This window comes from Panthera leo, chromosome D3 (genome assembly GCF_018350215.1).
Source record: "Panthera leo isolate Ple1 chromosome D3, P.leo_Ple1_pat1.1, whole genome shotgun sequence".
NCBI lineage: Eukaryota > Metazoa > Chordata > Mammalia > Carnivora > Felidae > Panthera > Panthera leo.
The window spans coordinates 56,474,060-56,496,124 of record NC_056690.1 but is presented as its reverse complement, the minus strand read 5'-3'; the positions used below and the strand labels follow the sequence as shown (position 1 = coordinate 56,496,124).

The window sequence follows — 22,065 nt, the reverse complement described above, 5'->3', positions numbered from 1 at the left end:
TGAAAATGAAACTAATGAGGAAGACTGTCAGAAGAGGAGTCAAGTAAAAGCTCCACTTCCAGAGAGGACCTGGCTTTATCCCTACCCCCAGTGGATTCTCTGCTAGACAAGCCATCCTACTTAGTGTATTTTTTTTAAAAAAAACAGTCAATTCCATTAGATGCTAACCTTTAAGAGCTCTATCTTATTTACCCTTATAACCTTAGCTTTTAGTGTAGCACCTGGCACATAGTTAGCTATCCATAAATGTTTATGGTATGAACGGCCAATTTCCCCAACATGAGTATCCCAATCCAACTCACCTCCAAGGTTAAGCTCAGATGCCACCTCTACCCTCCAACCCCAACCTTTCCTTCCACCTGCCCTCCCAGGCTCCCGACACATCTTTCGGTATTTCTCCTATGGTGTATCTCATTTTGTATACAGTTATAGAGATTACATTTATCTATCTTAGCTTCCCAATAAGGTCAGACTCTGAGACATGAGCTGTCTTCTGCTCACCATGGAAACTCTACAATATATAGTTTAGAGCAGGCACTCAATAAATGTGGGAAAAGCTTATCATTTTTATATGTATATCAAAGCAACTAGCACTGTTTTTTTTACATATAGGAGGAGACACTCAAATATTATTGAATTACATGCTCTTTCTGATCAAGTTGTGGTGAGGTTAGTCCTTTCAGTGTGCTAAGGACTCCAAACCTTTCGTGAAGAAATATGATAAACTAGTTTAAAAGTCTTAAGAATGGTCATATCTTTGAATAATCCACTTCTAGGATTTTGTACTAAGGAAATCAACAACAACAAAAAGATACAAATTAGACTGAACCAAACCAACAACAAAATTGGAGGCTACTACGGTATAATTGATATAATAGTGTTCCTAGGATAGTTCTGAAGATCTTCAAAGAAGCTTATGACTAACACTAAGTAAAACACAAAGTTCACATCCAATATAGAAAAACAGGAATACTTGTGAGAAAATAAAATATGCAAAAAACTGAAGTTATTTTGGGATGGTGTTGTTATGGGTGATTTTCTTCTTTCCAAACTTTCTTATAAATGTATCATTTTTATAATAAAAGTTTGGCATTATCAACATTTATCTTTCCTTAATGTGGCTATATTTTCCATAGATAGTTATTTAGTGAGGACCAAAGCATAAAATTGAATTGTCTACTAAACAGCTATGCTCCAGGATTTAACTCCAGGATTCAAAGGAGACCTCACTAGGGAGGCTATTCTGGGTCATAAGGTAGAAGGTACAGGCATTGTTGGGCATAGTGCAGAAACAGATTTGGATAAGGAGCAAGCAGCTAGACTCAGTCAAGGATTCTCAGGAACCACACAAATGAGTGAGATGACTCACTCAAGCAACTATTAACACTAGTTTCTGAGAGGGTTAAGTAAGGAGGCTGCAGGCCAGAAGGGATATGAAGAGCAAGGAGAGGAATTAAGAACAGTGGTCTTCTTGTTAAGGAGATAGGAAATGGTGGAGAACTATTATCTCACAAGGTTCTATAAACTATGGCTTGCCAGCCAAATGCCATCTACTGTATGTTTCTATAAATAACGTTTTATTGGAACATCGCTAAGCCATTTATGTATTGTCCATGGCGGTTTTCACACTATGAGTTGAATAGTAGTGACAGAGACCGTATAGCCCACCAGGCAGAAAATATTCATGATGTGGCTCTTTACAGAAAAGGGAGCATTTGTCCTGTAGTCCTAGATATAAAGACATTTATAAATAGACACCCCATTTAGGCATCGGAGTACCTTTTTCTATTACTTTTTCTTTGAACATACCAGTCTAGGAGATAGGCATCTATAGAATTTATCATCCAAATGCAGATACTTTTGAGGGTGAAAGGGGGTGCTCATGAGACCATGCTCCCAGACAATGAAGTAAACCAGGACTATCCCAGACACATGGGCCCCCTACCATAAGGGCTGGTAGCAAAAGAAGTTTCAAAGAACACTCAAGGTCTGCTTTTAGGTGTATGAAGCAAGCTCAGGTGACTCTCCTGGTCTCCTTGATTCTTTCTACTTTAATTGCCCTCAGACGCCTTTCTACTTCCTTCTGTCCCAGCTCTGGTCCTTGAAAAGCCCCGCTGCTTGGATACCACTCAGAGTTCAGGATCTCCATTTTCATTAGAGCAAAAGGAAAAAAGTTTACTCATCTCATTTAAATAAATTATTTCACATCACTACAAGTAAGAATTTTATACCTGCAAATTTCACTTGGTTTGATACCAAGATAACTCCTTAAAATGCTATCCTTTGTTAGTATTTAAGCTTTCTCTTCTCAAATAATTAAGAAATAACCATTAATCACAGCATTTATCACAATGAAACCCCAAACCAAATATATTATCCATTGATTTGAGCTTTTAGTCGTGAAACTTTTTTTTTTTTTTTTTTTTTTTTTTTTGGTGTTGGGGGAAAGAAATAAAACTAAAGATGTTTAGAGCATTTTTGGTGAAGTCTTGGACGTTTTACTCAGACTGTTCTCTGAACAACAGTAGCTCACAGCTTTGAAACCTCTGTGGATGGCTTTCCAAAGATTGCCATCTGGTGGAATTTCAGTTAATTGTTCCTTTGTTCTAGGGAGCTGCTGGAGGTGAGTGAACCTTGAAGGCATTAGAGAGACTCAGAATATCAGTGAGAGATAAGTGAAGTTCAAATGATAGGGTCTCAAACACAAACCCCAAACTGAAAAAAAAAAAAAATGAGGCTTTGAGTCTTTGTCTCCTTCCCAAATCCTCTCCGCTCCCTATTGTAAAGTCTGAGAATTTGCCTTGATTTTGATTATAAATAAATGAAATAGAATATTTGTTCACAAATAATACTGAATGTCCTGAGATTACTTGATTACATCTTGATATTCTCCCTTCACTTATCACTAACAATATCTCCAAAAGTAAACTTTAATTTGCTTGGCCATTTTTAGAGGAATTGCTGATAGCGGTTAATTAGCCCTTGATACACTTGAGAGATAGATTATAGATTGAAAAATAATGTTTTAACGGAGAATGTTTACTGGAATACTTTAATTGTAAAATAGGATTTTGAAAATAAATTGTTACAAAGGCACCAATACTTCAATTCCATCAGTAGACAAGGATTCCCACACTATTTTATATTTAAACCCTACCTTGAGCATCCAGGCTCTCTCCCTGGCTGTCGAGATGAACCGTACCGTTGAGAAGTGGGATTCTGGGATAATAAGAAAAAGAAAAAGAATGTTTAATAGGATGAAAACATGGGAGCAAAGAGTTATAATTGAGTTTATTGGGTTTAGTTAGCTATGGAAAGGGACATCGAAACGCACACACAATAACAAAACACAGTTGGTTTTACCACAGGGGAGAGATTAAGTTAGGCAAGCAATAGGGTTCTCAGTCTCTATTTTAGATTAATTTTTAGGTTGATTATGGTTTGTGAGTATTTAGTATGTCAATTTTATGAAAGTAATTTCTTATCTTTTCACCTTTCCCTGTGATAGTCTGAAGCAATGAGAATTCATGTGTTAGCAGGAAGCAGAGCCTCTATGGGGTATCAAAGGTCAACATCAAACTTCCTGAAACTTCAGCTTATTTTCAGGGTTTTTTTCAGAGTACGCTCCATGCCCAGCACAGAGTCCAACACAGGGCTTGAACTCACCACCCTGAGGATCAAGACCTGAGCGGAGATCAGGAGATGCTTAACCCACTGAGCCACCCAGGCATCCCTATTTCAGGTTTCAGATCTAGTATCAACACAGGCTTATTCTTCTAATCGGAAGATATTTTTTAATAGTTTTAAAAATTTTTAAATAAATTAAAAAATAATTTCTTTTTGAGAGAGAGACAGACAGAGCCAGCAGGAAAGGAACAGAGAGGGAGACAGAATCTGAAGCAGACTCCAGGCTCTGAGCTGTCACCACGAGCCCTACACAGGGCTCGAACCCACAAACAGCGAGTTCCTGACCTGAGCCGAAGCCTGATCTTTAACCAACTGACCCACCCAGGTGCCTCAATAGTTTATTCATTTTTGAGACAGCATGTAAGCGCACATGCATGCACACACACACACACACAGTGGGGGAGTGGCACAGAGTGATAGGGAGACAGAGGACCAGAAGGGGCCTCCCTGCTATCAGCAGAAAGCCCGATCCAGGGCTGGAACTCACTAACCTTGAGATTGTGACCTGAACCAAAGTCAGACGCTTTACCTACTGAGTCACCCAGGTACCCCTAGTCAGAAGATTTTGAGAGGCTAGGCATTCTAAACAATGCCAGGATCCAACTTTAAAATATATACACCAACAAATGATAATTTGTGTCAATTAGCTATTTCTCTTCCAAACATGCTCTCGCTACGTGAAAAGACAGTAAACTGACGGAGGACGGATCTAATTCTTGAGGCTAAGAAATGTGTCTCAATTCCAGATTTTGAGGCTCCAGTGTCAGGGTGGGGAGTGGATGGTTACCGGGGAGACTGTTTATGGCTCAAGCTGGTGCTGCTGAAAAGGACCCAAGATGTATATGTGCACAAGCCTTAATGGTCTTTCCACCTCCCCAAGGAACATATCAGAAATGACTGCTGCCTTCCACGTAGGCCCTAACCCTGCACACTGCTCTTCTGAAATGGTCCTGTAACAGAAAATACAAATGCCTTTGGTGCCTACTTGGTTCTTTAAAAAGTCAATTGCATAAAAATAAAGTATTTGTGGCACACCCGATGCAATGTGATTAATCCTAGACACAGTTCTAGAGATGTTGCCGGGAGATTTAAAAAGAAAAAAAAAAAAAGAGGCACTTTACACCTTTTCTATAAGGCAAAATGGAGATGGTAAGACAGTGCAAGGAAAAAAAAAATAGAAACAAGATAGTAGGTGCTGAGAGAAGTAAAGGTAGGAGCTGATTTTTCAACGTTATACTCTTCAGTAATGGAGCTTAAAAGGCATTTGTAAATTTGGCTTGTTTAAAAAAAAAATCAGAAAATTCAATATACATGGTCTTGAGGACCGAACTCCGGTAACAATTTTTTCTTTCCAAGAGAACAAATAGAATTTCTTTAAATATTTTAGAGCAGAGTTTAACTGCATAGGTATTTCACATCTTTCCATAAATCTAACGATAGCTGATAAAAAAAAAAAATCAGACAAAAAAATCTGTTCCCATCCATGTCATTTTCCTAAGTCCTCCAATCTTCCAGCAATTAATTGAATTACACTAAAATTTTCATTTACCTTATTTAACTATGTTACCAGGGAAAGGACTGGCCACCCAGCTAGGAAGCAAGAGTACAAAAGTTCCAAGTTTACCTATAAACTAGATAATTCACCCTTTGAAAATTCAGGATTGGCTGTATACAATTGGTCTTTTTCTGCTGACAATGACCCATTGCTCATTTTCCAACAGCTGTAATGGGTCAGTTTGAATGGGATCATTTACTGAAAACTATGCACCGATCATTTCACACATTTTATCTAATTTAACCTTCAAAATCTTAATACCAATTAAGAAACTGAGGCTCAGGGTAGTGGTGCCATATCCAGGGTGGTGGATAGATGTCCATATCATGCATCTAGAAAGTGACCCTTTCTGACAAGAGTCTGATGGACTCATGTGTCTGCTCAGCCTTTCACCCATATCATGTGCCACTGTAAAAGCCAGGCCTTCGCCATAGATTTGAAGGCCACAGACAGTCTTTGCTCTGCTCGTGGCAGAGAAGTGCTCAGTAAGGCACAACCTTGCAAGGTGGCAGGTGAGGCAGTTTTGTCTGTGATGTGCGACAGCAGCAAAGCAGTTCTTATCCATAAATTTCATACTTTATGTAAAAATTAAAAATGGAGCACAGTATAAATACAAAATAGAAAACTATGAGAAACATAGAAAACCTTTGAGACCTAGGGCCTGGCAAAGAGTTCTTAGCCTTGATACCCAAAACACAACCCATAAAAGGTAAAGTTAAATACACTGGACTTCATCAAAATTAAAAACTTTTGTCCCTGTGAATTGGATGTAAATACAAGGTATAAACTAGGAGAAAGTACTTGCAAACCATAGATCTCACAAGAGGACTAGTTTCTAGAATAAAGAGTTCTGAAAGCAATTAAAAAAGTTCAGTTAAAAAGTGGGCAAAAGACATGAACAGGCATTTATCTGAAGAGGATATATAGTTAATAAGTATATGAAATGATATTTAACATTAGCCACTATGTGGGTGAAAATTAAAAACCGTAATGAGATATCACTACACACATAGCAGAATGGCTAAAATAAATAGTGACAACTTGAAATACTGATGAAGATGTGAAGAAACGAGAGCAGTCACATCACTTATAAGAATGTCTAAGGGTTCTGCTACCCTGCCAAACATTTTTGTTTTAACACACAACTACCATACAATCCACCAATTGTACCTCTAGGCATTTTTCCAAATTAAAATGTATGTTTACAGCGGTTTTGTTTGGTTTTAGCAGTAGTCAAAAGCCAGAGACAACCCAGACGTCCTTCAACAGGTTAACGGTTAGTCGAACTGTGGCACATCCCTACCACGGAATGCTACTTAGCAATAGAAAAGAACAATTCATACATACAACTTAGACCAATTTCCAGAGAATTATCCTGTGTGAAAAAAAGGCAATCCCCAAAGGCCATATACTGTATGATTACATTTATCTGACAGTCTCAAAATAAGTATAGAATTGGAGCACAGATTAATGGTTGTGGGGTAGAGAAAGAGAAGCAGGAGTGGCAGGAAGAGGGGGTGATTATAAAGAGGCAACATAAGGCATCCTTGTGATAGAAATGTTCTGTATCTTCAATGCGTATTAGTGTCGATATCCTGGTTGTGATGTTATAAGTTTGTAAGTTGTTGGGACACCTGGGTGGCTCAGTCAGTTAAGTGTCCAACTCTTGATTTGGCTCCAATTGTCATCTCCCAGTCATAGGATCGAGCCCCCTGTTGGCCTCTGCATGGACAGTGTGGACCTGATTGTGATTCTCTCTCCCTTTTGCTCTCTGCACCTCCCCCCTCCCCAAATGACCAACATAAAAATATTAAGATGTTACCACAGAGGGGGAGAACAGAGTAAAGGGTATATGGGAGAGAGCTCCATATCATTCCTTACAAGTACATGTTAATGCACAATGATCTAAAAACAAAAAGTTTAATTCAAAAAAGATTGGCCAGTAATTACAATTGAGGGGGAAGCTCTCTTACTTTCTTACCTTTTTAGAGAAGAACAAAAGCCCCAAAACAGTGGGCAAGATGGGGTTAGGAATTTGTCCCACTTCGCACAGATCCAAGAAAAAAGCTCACCCACGGTTCTAGCATGCAGAAACCACTGTGAACAGTTCACTCTTGCCTACCTTAGAGTTCTCTATCATCCCCTTTTTCCACATTAACCTTAATAAACTTTCATTTAAAGTCAAAGTGTTGATACAAATACACTCAAAACCAGAACTAACTTCTAAGTAGTTTGTTATGCTCTGCATTTTTGAAACGATCTCTCCTACCTTCAGGTTCAGGCGATCCAAGAATTTCCAATTCCCACCCTTATTGGCTCAGGACTAGCATTTCATCTCCCGCGGTTCTCATAGATGACAAGGTAGGTGTTCTGTATTCTAAACCGGGTCACACTACAGAAGAGCACAACTGTAACCACCCCTACACAAGCATGAGCTTACAGGGTTTTCTTTTACGTTAGAAGAGACCACGTTGACTTCTACTCTTCCTATTTTAAGCGCTAGGCAGCTTCTCAGAAATGAGCCAGCCGCGGTCTCTTGGCCTGCTGGTTTTAACTGCAGAGAGCAGGTGTCTTTGTTAGAGTAAGAGTCACGACACAGCCAAACTCTTTAACAGAGCACGTTCTCAGTTACTATAAAAGTCTATTTTCCTTCATCCTCTAGCAATTTCAAATCCTCTTTCTTTGAAGAAACTTGGAATTCTGGCATCCCATGTGTGGGGCATAGAGCATCTGTCCTAGCTTGAGAGTCCCCTCTAGAGACTGCTTCCATGTCTGGCCATATAGCCATAGGCACTTAAGAGGTCTCAGAATCAAGAAGGGGTTGTAAAGACTTTCCAATCATGCCCCACCATTGAAAGATCTCACTCTTTCTTCAGTGCCCTGTATCTAACCAGTGAGGCTTCTGATCAGTGCAAGGTTAAAGCATTCTCTGCACAAAAGAGATGGGAGTCACAGCCTCTCCAGTTGCTCCTGGCTGTATTTTCTGGGAAGGGGACACTGCTGGGACATGAACCGAGGTTTTCCCCTCCAGAGAAGGGCCAAGTGATCTCTGGACCTTCAGAATGAGCTGTATCCTCAATTCCAAACTCCTGGTGCTGCTGTGAGATATCGAATCACTCCAGTTATAAATCACATGCTTTAGTGTGGGAGGTCCACAACTTTCTAGGAATAAAGCAGAATGTAAGCATTAACAGAAAGTCACAGACTATTAATCCTTAGGCTGATCCTACTCCATATTAGCCTTCTGAAGAGTCCTGCCTCCGCCAAACACCACCTCAATTATTGGCCTCGGTTGGGTGGGTTGGACTCAGGGCCTTCCCCAGAGCAGCAGCAGGAGGTCAAGAGCCCGCCCAGTTCAACTATCTCAGGGAACCGAGAGGCATGACTGCCGGGAAGCACAGAACTGAGCACACACCAGGGAAACCAAAACCAAATGAGATTATCTGGCAAGTAAAGGAGGTCAAATTACACTGACTCTTGGGCACTGAGTGTGGTACAACACATTCCTCTCCTTAAGCAAGGCAGACTACAAAATGACCCATATTGTATATTTAAGTGCTTTTGAAAAATTATAGCTGGTGGATAAAGGGATTTTGGTGGAATACATTAAGAACGGTAATGATGTTAAAACTTCTTTTGGTCGTGTGATTTAGGCTTCTATAAAAATAAAATATAATCCCCCCAAACGGTCTTAAGTCATAGCTATAATAAAATAGAAATTCAGTTATTTTCATACAAATGGAGCCTCACCCCCTCTTAGAATCCTCCTTTATCCATCTGCTACTTCCCATGCGAACCAGGATTAAAATAATTTGAGAGTGCCCTTTCTATTCTAGAATAGACTACTCACAGTGCTCAAGGCATGAAAGTAAAATAAAAAAGACAGACCTGAGAAACTACATGAGAAATGCCATATGTATTAATTCTGTGAAAGGTTCTTAATAATTACATGACTTCACTATCCTCTTATCTGTTTGTAATCAGATACCCTTGAAAATAGTTGGAATGGAAGAACGGCTCCTTTCCTCACAAGTTGACTGCTAATAACACGTAGCAGAATGTTCGTGAATAAAGAAAGTAGCACAGTGAATGGGATCAGATTCATTTTAAGAGCCCAGCATCCTAATTTAGCCTTTGGGTTATAGAAGCTAAATCCTCCCTTTACATGTGTCCTGTCTTTATGGTCTTATTCTTTTGACCACCCAAAGAAGAAATACAATAACAAAGTGGAAGTATTGAAAGGGTAACGGGAAATTTAATAAGACTTTGGTCATAGCAAGAAGGTTAGGATACCAGGTACGAAGGGTTGCTAAGACCTCTCTCAAAAGGTGGATAGCCATTGTCCACTTGTAGCGTTGTGTGGGAAGATTTTCAAACTAACATTTTCAGCAGTCTGTTAGAAGTGTTAAGTGGATGGAAACTTCTTGAAATACGCAGGATTATTTGCTTAGCCTCTACCCCCAGGTTTTCTGTTGGTGCTGGTGTGCATCCCATAACGCTCATGTAACCACCACCAACACTGTTTTGGTGGGGGGTCCTACTGTGGGGTTTTCTAGAAGAGACCCACTTACAAAATATTTGGGGGCTGGATCAGTAATCATTAAATGGGGAAATTTAGGCTGAATTCCACTCACCTGGAATCTAGTGACGCTCCAGAACAGAAGTACTGATTATGTTATCAGGGATCAAACTTGGGTGGGTGGGTTGTGGAGCATAGCGAAACAAACCCCCATCTATTCTAAGAACTAAATCTGGGCCAAATACCCAACTTGAAATGTTTCCTAAAGCCTTTTCTTTCCACAATTATGCAGGTCTATAGCTCTTCCTGTTTTTTTGTAGTCTATTGGTTTATTAACACTAATACGACATGCACATAAGCAGTCTGTTATTTTCTTCACTGGGCAGCCTGGCATTGGGATTGGGGACTGATGGCCAGCTGGGCTGCTCTTTCCACAAGGGCTCTGTGGTGCTTGCAGGAGACGTTGTGAGCAATCTCTACACAGTAAGATTTGTTGCACATCAGCAGCACTTCAAGCTTCTTGATGTTGCGGACCAGAAACTTGTGGAAGGCACTGGAGAGCGTGTGCTTGGTTTTCTTGTTGCTCCTGTAGTCAATGTCGGGCACAAGATCGTGCCCTTGAACCTTCTGTGTATCCTATTGTCAGTGCCTCTGGATTTCCACCAACTGTGCTTAATTTTGACACCTCGGTCTGACTGGTGCCAGATGAAATTCTTGGCCCTCTTTTTACCAAACTTGGGCTTCACCAGAGGTCTGGGGGCGGCAGTGGTCCCGACCAGGAGCTGGCTTCCACCCCTGCAGGCAGCACCGGGGAAGAGGATGGCTCTCCATTTTGTAAAAATGTTTCACAGACATCATCTCACTCAGATCTTGAAATCTCAATTCTTTCTCCACAGGTTCACTGTGCTTGCCTTTTGGCTACTGCCTTTTGCTCCTTGATTTTTCTTCCTTAGAAACTCTCATCTGCTATGGAGTTGCAAAGCCCTCTAAATCAGCTTTTCCCCAGATGGTGCCCCTCACTCTCTGCCTTCCAGGGGGTGTTTTTAGACATTCCCTCCTGGTCATCTCCCTCCACCTCAAAGAAATTAAATACTACCGAATAGATTTTATCTGTTAGGGTAGAGCTTTAGACGGCCACAAACCACTGTAATATCTGATTTTTGTCCCCATTGAGAGGGCATGCTCCAATCCAATTGAACAAAAATATCACGCAACGTCTCTGGGCTGAGATGTAGGGATACAACCAGGAACCAGGTGGGCCCTGTCCTCCTACTCGGTTAGATACAAAACCCTTTTTTGCTTAACCCCTAAAAAGAGTCATCAATCACAGGAACTTATTGTAGGAAATCACACAGCTGATCAAGGACAGAGCTGGGACCCAAACTCTGGTCTTCTGAGTTTCAAATCACATGCTCTTCCTATGAATCTGTTCTGACCCATTCTCCTTTTTTCTCCCCTTAGCTCAGGCTTTCTTTGCATTTTAAAATTCAATTTCATATTTTTGGAGCAACAGAGCACCACATTTTAATCTTCATAATTTTTTTATGCAGTTCCTAATCACTCATTTGTGTAACATTTATTGAACCCATGAGAACAGTTACCGCTTATGTGCGGCTTCTATGTGTCAGGTGCGGTCCTAAGTGTGTTCCCTGAATCAGCTCATTTACTTCCCGCTGTAACATTCTGTAGGATGTCATTTCTTATTTTGATCTTACAGCTACATGGAGGCTTGTGGCAGGGCCAGGACTTGGGACCTCGTGAACATCATGTTACACACCTTTTACGTCCTAGGCACCCTGCTAGGTGCCGGGGCTCTAAAGGGTGAGAAATTTACAGTGCAGCCATCCAGGGGCTAATAGACACACTCATAACTATACCATGAGGCTGTGAATGCAAGCATATTGACAGGGAGGGTCAAGAACAAAAAGGAAAAATGTATGACTGCTGTTTCCTGGATGATCTGTAGGATTTGAAGGCCATGGTTTTCCTCATTCTGAAAATTAGAGAAAAAGAAGTATTTTCCTGCTCAGGTTCCTTTATGGCAGTGTTTTTCAGATTTCGAGTCAGCCAGGAATCTTAAAATTCAAATTATGATTCTATAGGCCTGGGGTGGGGTCTGAGATTCTGTCTTTCTAGAAACTTCTAGATGCTGCTGCTGGTCCAGGAACCACACTCTGAGTTGCACAGAATCTGTTCTCAGAGCTCTTCCCACAATCTGCTATGTGCTGATCGGGGCTGCACTTAGATGGGCCATCCACTCAGACGATTCCAACTGATGTAAACTCATTTATAGCTCAGACCTTGTCACCAAAGATGGATCAAAGCAAAATTTAGGAGGTAAAGTCCTTGGGACACATTTTTCCTTGCTCCACTGCTCCCCCCCAATATCCCTAATCCCCCAGTGGTCACGTACTCATCAAGAGTTTCAGGTCCTTAGGGAAAGTTCTCTGCTTTCCAAGAGGATGTGTAGCTAATTAACTAATCTGTGCAAATGCGTTGGGGAGTGCTAATCACAACCATTTGTTATTTCTTCTCCTGCTGACCCAAATGGCTGGTTCTGGCTTTGGTTACACTGGTGCCCTCAATGAAGCCATGTTTATCTTCCCTTGCATAGGGAAGGGACTCAGCTGAATTTACTGCACATACATCCAGTGTGCTTGAGACACACGAGGATGCTCAGGTGAGCTAAGTAGTCTCTCTAAAACAAAAAGGGAGCAAAAAAAACCACTTAAGTTTGCAGAAGCTAACTCTTTTGGTAACTCTAGTATACTTGAACTGTCATTTTGCCTAAAAGAATCAGGTTCAAAGTAGGTTTTGAGATTGCCAGCACTTTCTAACAACACTCCTGGACAAGTCATGACTTCTCCAGGTGCACTTGCATTTTTTTTTTTTCTAACTTTTAATGTTTATTTGTGCCAGAGAGGGAGACACAGAATCTGAAGCAGGCACCCGGCTCTGACTGTCAGCACAGAGCTTGATGTGGGGCTTGAACTCACAAACCAAAAGACCTGAAGTCAGATGCTTCACCAACTGATCCACCCAGGTGCACCTCCCCCTCCCCCGCCTTTTTAAATTTTAACTTGCATATTCAAACTGAGGGAAAAGAAGCAAATATTCTGACATGAATGGTAAGAGTCCTCATCGGTGATGGGCTGTATACCAAAATGGACTTATCAACCCATTTTTTGAAACCCCATTCATCTTTCCATGGGAAATAGGAGGCTGTTACAATTTAATAGCTTTATGAACAAAAGGGAACTTTGAGGGCTACGTGGAGAATCCAACTCTCCTTTGTAAATCCACCTGGTATAAAGGGCACTGGACCTGGAATAAATTCCCTGGGACTGAGGTTCTCCCCCTTATGTGAACTGTGCATATACCATTTAAACTCCAGGCTCCAGTTTTTATGGTTTCCTGTCAAGTGCAGCTACTTAGAGTGTTCGTGCTACATAGAAGCATCCTTTACTGCAAATTTCTCTGTAAATGGGAAACACTCATGATCATCATCACTATTAAATAATTGGGTTTGAACCACATCTCCCTTGTCAATTGGATCTGAATATTAGTTACAGGATCAGGAAGTTGAAGTACAATCAATTATGGCAAAAACCAACGGCTTGGAAAGAATGGGAGAGAATGCCCATCTGAAGGGATCTTGTGGGTGTGGCCTTGAGCAGGACCCTCACTCACAATAGGTGAAGCCTCTTGTGCTGCCTCTTCTGTAGTCCGTGACCTCAGCAGGTTCCACGGCTTGACCACAGATCTATTAAGGTTGGCAGTGGAGGGAGGAAAAAAAAAAAAAAAGCAAAGCACAAAGCTGTCTTTTGATCACAAGTAGAACTTTCCCTGTTAGCTTTAGGTCAAATGCTAGTTAGATCAGGCCATTGTAGGGATTTCACGCTTCGCAGACATGACTGCATTGAATGCAGGGTTTTAAGATTCTTCTTTCTTTCAAATCTTTTCAAATCTTCCTAGAGAAGCTAGTTTTTCTGCCTTTTGGTTCCTCCCCATCCCACAAGGTGCTTCCTTTCTGCTCCCCATGGGGAGATCTACCGCACCCCCTGGTCTTCCCAGGAGCACAAGGTGCTGGAGAGCCAGGAGGAGGAGGGCCTCTTGTGTCTGCCTGTACTTTGGGGCAGCTCAGTACAACTCACTGCTGGACTGGATCAGTAGTCCCGCTTGTCCAGGTCTTCCCTGATCTCTAACAGGATAAGATCTACGACCTGTGTATAGCTCAGCCCAGGCCCACTGAGGGAGAGAGGACCAAATACTGACAACCAGGCGTGTGGGGAAAAGGGAGCTCAGCAGGCGATCTGAGTGGATGCTCTTTAAAATGTGCCTGCTCTGCCAGAAATCCCACCACTTTCCTATTTGGATCTACAATGGCCTCATATGTCAGAAGCTTAAATCCTACCACTACTTCTGCCCCGTTGCAATTTAAATAATTCACAGTGCTAACGTGCTATTGAAATGATTTATTTTCCTCATGTTTTGAAAAGCTCATGGGTTCTCTGAAGTACAGTTCCCATTACATTTCCTATTATAGTTCATTCTAAGAGATGGATTCACAACTACCTTTTGGAGTGCTGGGATATCTTGTGGGGGAAGCAGAGGGAAAGGGAAGATACCCTCCTAATCGAGGAGGCTAGAGGTCACAGGTGAATTGAGTTGTTTGCATTGCACCTAAAGCAGAGTTGGGACACAACCCATGTCCCCCCACAATCAATTTAAGTTGACTTGTTAATAAGAACAGTAAGAATGATGTGGTGTCTAACTTGCAAAGATTGTGTAAGCAGAGGAGAGGCCAGCATTCTTGGTCTTAACTCCTAACTCATGCTTATTTGTCTTTTGAAGATTTTGGTAGATATTACTGCTTCCTCTTTGAGTGTATTCTTTCTCTAAAACTTTAATTCCTCATCAATGGAATTTAACTTCTTCTTAGTTTTTTAAGCTCTAGAGCCTCTGTTCATGATCTTTAGGAGATAATTTTTTCAGATAGGGAAATCAAAGTATGAAAGTCTCCCCACTCCATACAAAAGTAACAATAACACTGTTATTAACTACTTAACTTTCAAAAACAAACTCCCCAAAATGTGAAAAACCAAAAAATACACGTGGCTTTTAGATTCCAAGAGCAACGCTCAAACCACGAAGCCTCATACGAGTTGAGTGTTAAAGGTCTCTTTCCTTTGGGAGGGGCCACAAACCCCATGGGAAAATATGACTCAAAAGGACTTGGGCTTGAGGTCACAGTGTACAGAACACAATTGTTCTCCCCATCCTGCATGGCTCACCTGCGTCAGATTGCTCAACAAGGTATACTCTGAAGGTGTCAAATGACTCTTAAAAACCCCACCCAAGGTTCCCTGTCTGGGCGAAATTACGATGAATAGCATCATCAGACACGCAGATAAGCAGTTTAGGACAGAATAACAATGTAATACACTCTTCCACAAGAGAAGCCACACTCAGATGCACACTCAAGTTGGTGTCCATGGTGATGGGTCAGCACAGCGACAGGCTCCCAAAGGGGAAAAGAAGCCACACATTCTTCAATATAGTTATACTCCCCGTGGTCTATGGGGCTAATTGTGAGAGCCGCTGGTAAGCAGTACCAGGAGCCTCTGGTTCCTTTCAAATAAGACAAACAATAGCCTTGCAGGACAGACATTTCTTGTTTCTGGGTACAACTTGATTCCAAAGCCCTCATCCGTCTCCTGCTAATTCAAAACAGCAGCCTCCCAGGCTAAGCCTCATTCCATCAGATTGTTCACCCTTGAGTTCACAAGACATTCCTTCCACAATGAAAGGACCAAGTGGTTCCTGAACACAGAGAAAGCTCCTGTTCAGCTGCTGTTTCATTTTAGTAGGAGTTCAGAAACATCACTGTAGAAGTACTTGCTCTTTGTCTACAGTTTTAAAACCAGTATCTGGAAAAAAGAAAAAAAGTCCTCAGGGTGTCAGGGGTTCACTTTGAAAGTGGGGCTGGAGGAAAGGCAGGATGGTGGACAAGAATTCTATCATGAAACTTTTTTTGGATAACAGGTTTTTTTTTTTTAATTTTTTTTTTAACGCTTATTTATTTTTGAGACAGAGAGAGACAGAGCATGAGTGGGGGAGGTGCAGAGAGAGAGGGAGACACAGAATCTGAAGCAGGCTCCAGGCTCCGAGCTGTCAGCACAGAGCCCGACACGGGGCTCGAACTCACGGACCGTGAGATGAAGTCGGACGCTTAACTGACCAAGCCACCCAGGCGCCCCCAGGTTTTTTTTTTTTTAATGGAAAAGTGACTTATGGTAGGATTCATGATAAAACACATCGTAACACCTATCAGGATTAGAAATGGTTTTGCAGCATTCCACCATTTACCTTTCCTAACACCTACGAGTATACTCCATCAGAGAACCATTATCTCTAGGTCTTACCAAACGCTTACCAGAATCTGCCCCTGCTACACCTTAGACCAAATGTAAAGTGCAGGTTCCCTCAGAGATGTTGGTGTTTAACAAATATTAAATGCCTTAAACGAAAAAAGATGAAATTCCAACAGTGGCCTTTCTGGAATTATTCACAGAAAGAGAAGCATTTCTCTCCCCCTCAACCCCCAGTAGGTTTTCCATAGTCTTTACTATGCAACAAAAGACTCCCAAACATGAGCCAGTGACCCTGAGAGTCCTACCTAAATACCCACTTTCCCAGCACGGAAACAAAACTTCCACCTATCTCTTTTCATCTACAAAGCAGTGGGGTCGGAAAATGACAAAACAACTCCCAATATTGAATGCTTACGTATCAATTATGCTCCACTCGGACCTGGGGGACGTAAAGATGAATACGAGTCCATCCCGACCGCCAACCAATTTATGTGCTGGGGAGGCCCATGTGTGGGGAATTAAAGGCAAACTGCAATGAGTCACCTGACCTATCCTGGATGGGTGGGGCTGTGGGAGGTGGGGAGAGGTAATGGCTAGGAGGTTAGGAAAGGCTTTCCGGAACAGCCTTTCTCAAATGTTAATCCAGAACACCTGAGAATCTTACTACAGTGCAGATTCCGATTGAGAATGTCTGGGGTGGAGCCCAAGCTTCAGCATTTATAAGATGTTCCAGGTGATGCAACAGCCGCTGGTCCGGGGAGCACACTCTGAGTGGCAAGGACCTCGAGGAATGAACACCTGACATAAGACAAAGGCTGAGCTTGAGTTAACCAAGGAAAGACGCCTTGGGCAGAAAAACATTCAGAGACATTGAAGCTAGAAAGATCATGCTGGATGTGGGGAGCAACATTCAGCACGGTAAGGGAGAGGTTTATGTGAAACATTGTTGAGTGCGAATACAGTCAATAAAAGCTTTACACAAAAATGGGGAAAAAATATTTTTAATACTTGAATGGAGGTGGTAAGATTGGGAATGGTCCCCCTCACGCCCCTTCCTCATTGTTGTCAAACTCTCGCTCGTGAATTTTGTGTGGCATTTATTAAAACAACCACAGAAGGATACATTCGTTTCTCTTCCACGTGCTGGTGAGGGGAATTCTGTACTGGGGTGTCTTTTGACAAAATGACCACACGGCTTCCTCCAATCTGGGATTATGTGATGGGCTAAGATACACAGTTACTTAGTGACTGATGGCAACGATTATGTAGTGACAAGGTTATGATCACTACAGAAAAAGCTGTGTTTTTGAAGGAATAATATTTTATAGAAGGAGTCAAGTAATTAAAAACATTGAAGCGTGTTTTTTATAGTCCATCCATAAAATTTCACCTGGGGAAAAAATGCGAGAGGAATTATATAGAATTTGGACAGAAGAAAAACACCAAGCGTTGTATCTTTCGACTTCACAGAGCAAAGAGTGGCACCCCGGTGAGGAATTCATTGCTTGGTGTCCCAGAGCACCTTGCTGTCACAGGAAAGGGGGAGAACTTTTAAGTTCCTGAGGGTCGGAAGGGAAGGTTGTGATTGCTAAGGATATATGGCCAAAAGCTATACGTCTCTAAGATACGTGCTCTGTGGTTCCATTCCCAGCGCATACATGGAACTCTTAAAATTAACATCACCTTTCTTCCAAATTAGGTGTGTTGTAGGAAACTACATATGTAATATTTACAATGTAGTGTACAATGTAGTGTACAATGTATTACAAATTCTTGTAATTTGTAATTACAAGAATCCTGTGAGACAATGCCGGGCTCTAGTGTCTCAAGTTGACAGATGAGAAAACTTAACTGGAGGGGCATTGATGAAGGATGGTAAGTCACATCTCCAAAGACAACCAGTCAGTCAGCAGCAGAACTAGTTTTAAGCCTCAGGCCGTCCGATGTTCTTGCTGCAGTTCCAGAATTTTTGCTGTGACACAACCCTGTAACTTCTTTTTAAAAAAATGTATTTATTTATCTTGAGAGAGAGAGAGCACAAGCAGGGGAGGGGCAGAGAGAGGGGGAGAGAGGGAGAATTCCAAGCAGGCTCCACGCTGTCAGCGCAGAGCCTGTTGCGGGGCTCAAACTCACGAACTGCGAGATCATGACCTGCGCAGAAGTCAGATGCTTAACCGACGGAGCCACCCGGGTGCCTCCAGACCACTGTAACTTCTTAAAAAAAAACAAAAACAAAACACAGGTGGGCAGGCAAAGGATGTGAGGATTTCGAACGTGAAAGGAATCAAAATCTATGGAACCTTTTCTCTGAGTTTTTAAAACTCAGAATTTCACAGACCAGTTTGGAGCTTGCCATAGGCTCAAACTGCATGCCCTCTGTTCAGTTTATTTATTTTTTTTATGTTTATTTATTTTTGAGAGAGAGAGAGAGGCTGAGAGGGAGAATCCCAAGCAGGCTCCTCACTGTCAGCACAGAGAGCGACATGGGGCTCAGGCTCATGAATTGGGAGATCATGACTTGAACGGAAATCAAGAGTCAGACCCTTAACCCACTGAGCCACCCAGGTGCCCCGCCCTCTGTTCAGTTTTAAAGGAACCTAAGGACGCAAATATATAAATGTGTGGTGCTGGCATATAAATATCCACTTACAATATATCAAATGAAGAAACACAGATTTGCTGGTGACTTGAGGGCCAGGAAGTGTGTGCCACTTAATTTATGGGTTATTGATGAGAGACAAACCAGGATGCTATTTATAATAGGCTGTCTGGTAAGTCCTTAGGTCTTTTTTTTTTTTTTTTTTTGAATTTTTGAATTTTAAATTTTTAAATTTTTAAAAATTTTCAGTAGGTTCCATGCCCAGTGTGGGGTTTGAACTCATGACCCTGAGATCGAGAATCATATGCTCTACCGACTGAACCAGCCAGGCATCCCATGAGAGTCTTTTTCATACTTATACTTGTCTTATTTTGTTAAATATGTAGATTACAAAACAATATTAGAAATGGTCATTTAGGATTCTCATAAGAGGGGTGCCTGGGTGGCTCATTCAGTTAAGCGGCCGAATTCGGCTCAGGTCATGATCTCGCGGTCCGTGAGTTCGAGCCCCGCGTCGGGCTCTGTGTTGACAGCTCAGAACCTGGAGCCTGTTTCAGATTCTGTGTCTCCCTCTCTCTGACCCTCCCCTGTTCATGCTCTGTCTTGCCCTGTCTCAAAAATAAATAAAACATTAAAAAAAAAAAGATTCTCATAAGAAAACAGAAATATAATAATTGCCTATCAAAGATATTTGATCAAAAGAAACTATTTCTTCTTAGGTGTTAAAAGGGAATTTTGTTAAGGATTATTTCAACACGGTATTAAATCAAAAGGCCACTTTACGTGTGAAAAAGTGAATCCTCTGTTTCAGGGTTTCTCAACCTTTCATGTGCATGTGAATCACCTACAGATCTTGTTAATGTAAGGACTGGTTGCCAAGGTCTGGGGTCAGCCCGAATCCTGCATTTTAAGACACTCCTCTGGAGTACTGAAGCTGCAGGCCTGGGACCTCACACAACTAACAAGGCATCCTTGGAATCCCCTGGGAGTGAACTTCCTTGGAATCACTAGAAATCATCAACTTTTATTCGCAATGTCAGGCTAACAATCTACCTATCAATGTATCTATTGAATTAGAAGGTCTGTAAAAAAATAGAAGGTACCTTTCAATAGCTTACAAAATAAGATGGCCAATTTTTTAGTTCTAGTTTCTACTTATTTCCCCTCATTGTGCAGAATACTGCAGATAATAGCTTGATTTTTTTCTTTAGTAGGTGAAAGCAGTGCAGACATTTTAATATATTACCTTGGACATAGAGTCTCAGATCAGATATTTTACAGACCAGAAAAGCTAGGCATTTTGAAATTTATGATGGGATAAAAGTAGGGTTGCAAATTTGGAGAAAACAAAAAAGAGAGGAGAAACACTAGACAAAATTCCAAACAACCAAAAAAATGGGATGCTCAGTTAAGTTTGAATTTTAGCTAAAAGACTAATTCTTTTGGTATGAGTATACCCCATGTAATACATATATGTAATATATGGGACATACTTACACTAAAAAAAAATCATTGCTTATCTAGAATTCCGATTTAATTAGCCATCCTGTATTTCACCTGGCAACCCAAGAGAAACGCCCGTTCCCCCCAATTCTAACTTACCCTGAAATGCTGAGAGAACAGGTAGTGTGGAGAACGAACAGACCCCCTGACAGTGCTGTTTCAACACTCTAACTGCACCGAGAACTGCTTTCCGGATTTGCCAGTAACACATACAGCACTTGGTTGTTATGCTGTTGATTTGTGGAAACTCTTTTTAGAAGATTTGTGCCCAGAAGACTCCACTTGAGAAAAAAGTTGTGATAGAAGGCAAGCTGGAAACTAACAAAAAAATCTTCCGTCAATAGTTTCCTTTTGGGGAAGGACCAGGGGGAGCAGAGCAGGAGGGTTTTCCTTCTAGCTCCCACTCTTTTGGAGACTGAAGAAGATCAGTGGGAAAATGGAGACTGGTTTCTTGGTTAGAATCATGAAACGTTCTTTGCAATGGATCAAATTCTGGCAAGCTGGTTGGGTTTTAAAATTATTGAAAGAAGGAAAGAATGCATAAGATGGTTGCAGGGATGCTCCACTTCCTGCTCATCAGTTGTTTGAAAGCAGCCTCTACCAGCTTTTAAAGAAGGGAATCTACTCTTGCACTGCTCGTGGGCATGCAAACTGGTGCAGCCGCTCTGGAAAACAGTGTAGGGGTTCCTCAAAAAATTAAAAATAGAACTACCCTATGACTCAGCAACAGCACTACTAGGAATTTATCCAAAGGATACAGGAGTGCTGATTCATAGGGGCACTTGTACCCCAATGTTGATAGCAGCGCTTTCAACAATAGTCAAATCATGGAAAGAGCCCAAATGTCCATCAATTGATGAATGGATAAAGAAGATGTGGTTTATATACACAATGGAATACCACTCGGCAATGAGAAAGAGTGAAATCTTGCCATTTGCAACAACGTGGATGGAACTGGAGGGTATTATGCTAAGTGAAATAAGTCAGTCAGAGAAAGACAGATATATGTTTTCACTCATATGTGGAAGTTGAGAAACTTAATGGAAGACCATGAGGGAAGGGAAGCAGAAAACATAGTTGCATACAGAGAGGGAGGCAAACCATAAGAGACTCTCGAATACAGAGAACAAACTGAGGGTTGATGGGGCGGAGGCAGGGGTGAGACGGGGAAAATGGGCGATGGGCATTGAGGAGGGCACTTGTTGGGATGAGCACTGGGTGTTGTATGTAAGTGGGAATCTACTCCTGAAGCCAAGAGCACACTGTATACACTGTATGTTAGCTAACTTGACAGTAAATTATGTTTGAAAAAATAAAGAGGGTAATCGAGTCCTCTGGTTTCACTTTCATGCATGGCATCCCATAACAAGTTTGGCACGCTTTAGCAAAACTGAAAGAAGTCACCTCATTTTCCACCTGCTTTTTCTGGCTTATTTTACCTTCTCTGACTAACTCCAAATACCAAGAGTTGTTCTTGCCACATTGTTTGTAATTAATTCTAAGTTAAAACCAAGGTTTACCTGTTAGCAAAATGCTCGGTGTTCTGCCCCTGTTCAAGCAATTGAAACTTACGAATTTCTTACTCTGGAAAAATACAGTAAATCTTCATTTTAGAACTACTTTTTTTTAATTCAAGTTTTTATTTTAATTCCAGTTAGTTGACATACAGAGTTATATTAGTTCCAGGTATATAATATAGGGATTCAACACTTTCATACATCACCCTGTGCGTATCACAACAAGTGCATTCCTTAACCCCCATCAACTGTGTAGCCCATTCCCCTACCCACTTCCCCTCTGGTAACCATCAGATTGTTCCCTATAGTTA

General features: G+C 41.4%; 1 protein-coding gene across 4 annotated transcripts in view; it reads right to left on the bottom strand.

Moving 5' to 3' along the window:
- MAPRE2 (microtubule associated protein RP/EB family member 2) overlaps positions 1-22,065 on the bottom strand; it is a 158,467-nt gene that overhangs the window by 128,045 nt on the left and 8,357 nt on the right. For 3 of the 4 annotated variants that reach the window (XM_042909477.1, XM_042909474.1, XM_042909476.1), the window contains one exon: positions 3,158-3,219. Coding sequence is in view for 1 of the 4 variants with exons in the window: in XM_042909474.1 (XP_042765408.1) it covers positions 3,158-3,219 (62 nt within the window). In the remaining 3 variants the exon portion in view is untranslated. Of the gene's footprint in view, positions 1-3,157; positions 3,220-20,336; positions 20,898-22,065 lie in introns of those variants that run through there. The other variant, XM_042909475.1, reaches the window with a different exon arrangement.